This window comes from Berghia stephanieae, chromosome 9 (assembly GCF_034508935.2).
Source record: "Berghia stephanieae isolate SIO BIC M18660-M18661 chromosome 9, UCSD_Bste_1.3, whole genome shotgun sequence".
Classification (NCBI taxonomy): Eukaryota; Metazoa; Mollusca; class Gastropoda; order Nudibranchia; family Aeolidiidae; genus Berghia; species Berghia stephanieae.
Window position 1 is genome coordinate 17,420,926 of NC_088368.1, and position 5,000 is coordinate 17,425,925.

The 5,000-nt window shown below is 38.3% G+C and overlaps 1 protein-coding gene across 12 annotated transcripts in view; it reads right to left on the reverse strand.

Moving 5' to 3' along the window:
- The window catches only part of LOC144979807 (voltage-dependent calcium channel type A subunit alpha-1-like), a 591,855-nt gene that overhangs the window by 178,029 nt on the left and 408,826 nt on the right, over positions 1–5,000 (reverse strand). For all 12 annotated transcript variants that reach the window (XM_078926927.1, XM_078926926.1, XM_078926929.1 and 9 more), the window contains one exon: positions 3,102–3,299. In XM_078926927.1, the coding sequence (XP_078783053.1) occupies positions 3,102–3,299 (198 nt within the window). The remainder of the gene's footprint in view (positions 1–3,101; positions 3,300–5,000) is intronic.

Below are 5,000 nucleotides of genomic sequence, written 5' to 3' on the forward strand. Positions count from 1 at the left end.
TCCTTCCCTTCCCATCAACCCATCTTCCCCCTCCCCCTTCATCCCATCACTTCCAGTCACTCTCTCTCTCTCTCTCTCTCTCTCTCTCTCTATCTATCTATCCCCCCCCCCCCCCCCACCTCATTCCATTCTACCAATAAATAGAGAGTCCGCCTCACTCATCAATCACTGCGCTCCCTGGGGTGTAATTTTATGGGCACGACCAATCAAATGCATGCCTCAGGCGTCACGACATTCTGGTCGCCACCAACGATGGGTCGATGTTTTCCTTTGGTAGGAATGGATGCATGGATAGATAGATAGGTAGATAGATGGATGGATGGATAGGTAGATAGGTAGATGGAGAGATAGATGGATGGATGGATGGATGGAATAATGGATGGATAGATAAATACATGGATAGATAGATAGATGGATGGATGGATCGATAGGTAGATGGATAGATAGATAGATAGATAGATAGATAGATAGATAGATAGATAGATAGATAGATAGGTAGATAGATGGATGGATGGATGGATGGATGGAATAATGGATGGATAGATAAATAGATAGATAGATGGATGGATGGATGGAATAATGGATGGATAGATAGATAGATAGATAGATGGATGGATCGATGGATGGATGGAATAATGGATGGATAGATAGATAGAGAAACTCAAAATAGTGTCTCTCTCTTTGACCGTCCGCCCCCCCCCCCCCTCTATTCTCTCTATTTCCTATTTATTCCTACGGACTTTCTATACTTTTCAAATTGTCTTTTTCTCTCATGGTGATCAATTTCTGGAAATTCTCTCTCTCTCTCCCTCTCTCTCTCTCTCTCTCTCTCTCTTCTCTCTCTCTCTCTCTCTCTCTCTCTCTCTCTCTCTTCCTGCTGTCTCTGTTTCGCTATCTCTCTCTCCTACCTAGGTCCTTTCTCCCCCTCTCTCACTCTCACTCTCTGGACTCTCCCTTTCTTTCTTTCTTTCTCTTTCTCTCTCTCTCTCTCTCTCTCTCTCTCTCTCTCTCGCTCGCTTTCTCTCTCTATCTATCTCTGTGTTTCTACCCGCCTGTTTAATAATGTTATTGACGTTGGCGATGATGTGATAATGATGACGGCGACCACGACGACCATTGTGATGATGATGATGATGATGATGATGATGATGATGATGATGATGATAATTGTGAAAATGGTGGAAAAAGGACAAAAATAAACAAAACTAAACAACAACAACAACAACAATGACAACAACAACAACAAGAGCAACCATGGCATGGTTACCGATGAGAAAAAAATGTGATAACTTATCTGTACGTCCAGATGTTGTTCATCCCAATCCACGAACAATAATAATTTCAGCGATATCAACAATGATGATAATAATAATAATAATGATGATAACAACACCGAAGATGATGCTGATGACGATGACGATGATATGAACAGCAGTAGTATCAGCAGTAGAAGCATCAACTGTACTAGTGATAATGCTTGTAGAAAATTTAATAAATACTGCTGCTCGAAGCTCGAAGAAAATAAGCACCAGTAATAATAATATGAAATAGAAGCTTCGATTTAAATTACAAAGACATAAAATCTGGACGGTTCGAGTTTACCCTTTGTCAACTGAACAAAACAAGATTAATATGACACTGAAGTCGCAGATTCTGATGGAGATGGCTAGGATTTGTTGCTAGAATGGAGGCAACTGTTTTTTCAAGATTAGCACTCCGCTGGACGGATGATGGCAAAAGACTATGAGGCAGGCCTAGAGAAACCTGGAGAAGATCCACGGAGAAAGAGCTAAAAGAGGTTGGCCTCACCCGGAATAACAAAGATTAAATCTACGTTGAAGCCTATTGCTTAACAAGGAAATGGAAGTAGCCAAGTCACCCTATTCCGCCTCCGAACAGGACACAATAGACTAAGAGGACATATGTTTACAAAGCTAGGTATTGGAACAACCCCTTATTGCCCATGTGGAACCGACCATGAAACCACTTTACATGTGCTTATGGATTGCCCATTATACAACGTGCAACGTTCGAACCACTGGGTCACCCCTACAACACTCAACACAAAGCTCTATGGTGAGGCTGAGGACCTAAAGCGGATCACAGACTTCATAGCAGATATCGGACTGCAGCCATAGATGTCCATCAGAGGAACGAAGAAGAAGAAGAAGAAGAAGAAGAAGAAGAAGAAGAAGAAGAAGAAGAAGAAGAAGAAGAAGAAGAAGAAGAAGAAGAAGAAGAAGAAGAAGAAGAAGAAGGACTGTTATTGATCCCGGGTGCGGTCAATTTATTTTTCATCTAACCCCAAGGAAAGTACTTTGCGATAGACTAACGTCCTATCCCAAAGGTAGCAAACAATAACTACTTTTGTTTAAAACTATATATACTTATACTTTAACTCTCTCCTTTCCAGCCATTTTCAGGATTTTCCCCCCAAAACTTCACACCCAACTCTATGGAGTCGATGAATAAGTGCGTAAGTAAGGGACCAAATTGTGAAAAAACCATCAGAAAAAGGCAAAATGGCATTCTTGGCCATGTGTGGCGATGCGACGAAGGCACATTGAAAGCCTCAGTGGCTACATTATTATAATAGAGGGAATAAGAGCTCGTGGTCGTCAGAGGTTGAACATTTTTGACCAGTTTGAGGCTGTCATCAACAAGCAACATCCCTTCAGATTCCGAACACATGGGAGGCAGAGGACAGATCACAGTGGAGGCAAAGGATATGCAACGTGCATACAAGCGCAGGCCACAGTTAAGTAAGTAATTAAGTAAGTAAGTAAGTAAGAAAGTAAGTAATTAAGTAAGTAGGCAAGTAAGTAATTATGTAATTAATTAATTAAGTTAGTAAGTAATTAAGTAATTAATTAATTAAGTTAGTAAGTAATTAAGTAAGTAAGTAAGTAAGTAAGTCAGTAAAGACGAATTTCGCCTTTAGTATCTCATTTTTCCTGTTTTGTCGACAAAGGGAAACCCCGAAACGTTCACATTATTTACTTTTGTAACTTAAATTGAATATTCTATTCCATTTTTATTATAGTGACTTTAATGCTCGTATGCCGAACCCACCAACAACCAGATTTGATTTGAAAGGATATCCCCATTCTATGATGATCTTGGCGTATTTCCGTATGAAGTTCTCCTCGGAAAAGATGAAGAGCGACCTGGTGGATTGCGTCGCCATTCCAGGGAGACCCAGCAGGGCAGCCTTTCGGGACAGCGTTCCGAACGGTCCGTCAAAGCCACCGGCCTCGTTGTCGTCTTGTAGGCTATTGGACGCCTGGAATGTGGCCATCCTGGAAAAGAGAGAAAAAGAGAGAAAACGTAAATAGTGTGAATGAGTGGTCATATTTTGGTAAGGTTATGTAAGATTTTGGTAAGGTAAGATTTTGGTAAGATTTTGGTAAGACTTTGGTAACATTTTGGAAAGATTTGGTAAGAATATAATAAGAGACGAAAAAATAAATATATGAAAAAATTAAAGAAAGAGAAAACGTAAATAGTGTGAATGAGTGGGATTAAGGTGAGAGTTTAAGAGATTAAGGCGATATTTGGTACGAATTTGTAGACATTTATTGGTAATATTTTGGTAATGTTTTGTAATATTTTGGTAAGGTTTTGTAAGGTTTTGTAAAATTTTGGTAAGGTTTTGGTAAGGTTTTGTAAGGTTTTGGTAAGGTTTTGGTAGGTTTTGTAAGATTTTGGTAAGGTTTGGTAAGGTTTGGTAAAGTTTTGTAAGATTTTGGTAAGGTATTGTAAAATTTTGGTAAGGTTTTGATAAGGTTTTGGTAAGATTAGAATAGAATAAGAGACTAAAAAATAAATATATGAAAAAATTAAAGAACATTACCCCTCTACACACACACACACACACACACACACACAGACACACGCACGAACAAACAAACAAAATACCCAACAAAACAAAACAAAACACTTTGGATTGGGATCTTAGCCATTTTAGAGTTTGGTCAGAATTGCGTGAGATGTTTGTCAAGTAAGATTTTGGTAAGAGCAACGATGAGGGACGGTATTTGTTAACATTTAAGGAAATATTTCTGGAGAAATTGGTGGGAATTATATGAAAAGTGAGATTTTAGTCAAGATTTGGTACGATTTTTACTAGGTCTAAAAGATATTGGAAAAATACAAACATGGAGATTTTAGTGATAATTTTGATAGAATTTATTAAGAATTTTGAAAGAGCTTGGTAAACTTTTGATAAGATTTTGATAAGAACGTTGTGAGCATTTAATTAGTGAAGTGAAAACCAATTTTGGGGTAAAATGTTATCTTCAATTTATGAAAATAAGACAAATGGCATGGACTTTCGGGTTTACTCTTTATCAAAGAGATAGATAGATAGATATATAGATAGATAGATAGATAGATAGATAGATAGATAGATAGATAGATAGATAGATAGATAGATAGATAGAGAAAAAGCGACGAAGAAAGAGAGACAAAGAGAGAGAGAGAGACAAAGAGAGAGAAAGAGACAAAGAGAGAGAGACACAGAGAGATAGAGATGGGGAGAGGGAGGGAAAGAGAGAGAGAGACAAAGAGAGAGAGAGACAAAGAGAGAGAAAGAGACAAAGAGAGAGAGAGAGAGAGAGAGAGAGAGAGAGAGAGAGAGAGAGAGAGACCAGACAGACTATTATCATATTATCTCTACTATCAGTTTCTATAGAATTTCAACAAATAAAATGTCATGGTTAATACATTCACAAATCGAGAGAGACACAGAGAGATAGAGATGGGGAGAGGGAGGGAAATAGAGAGAGAGAGAGATATGAGAGAAGACCATATAGTGTATTATCATATTATCTCTACTATCAGTTTCTATAGAATTTCAACCAATAAAATGTCATGGTTAATACATTCACAAATCGAGAGAGACACAGAGAGATAGAGATGGGGAGAGGAGGGAAGAGAGAGAGAGAGAGGATATGAGAGAAGACCAGATAGTGTATTATCATATTATCTCTACTATCAGT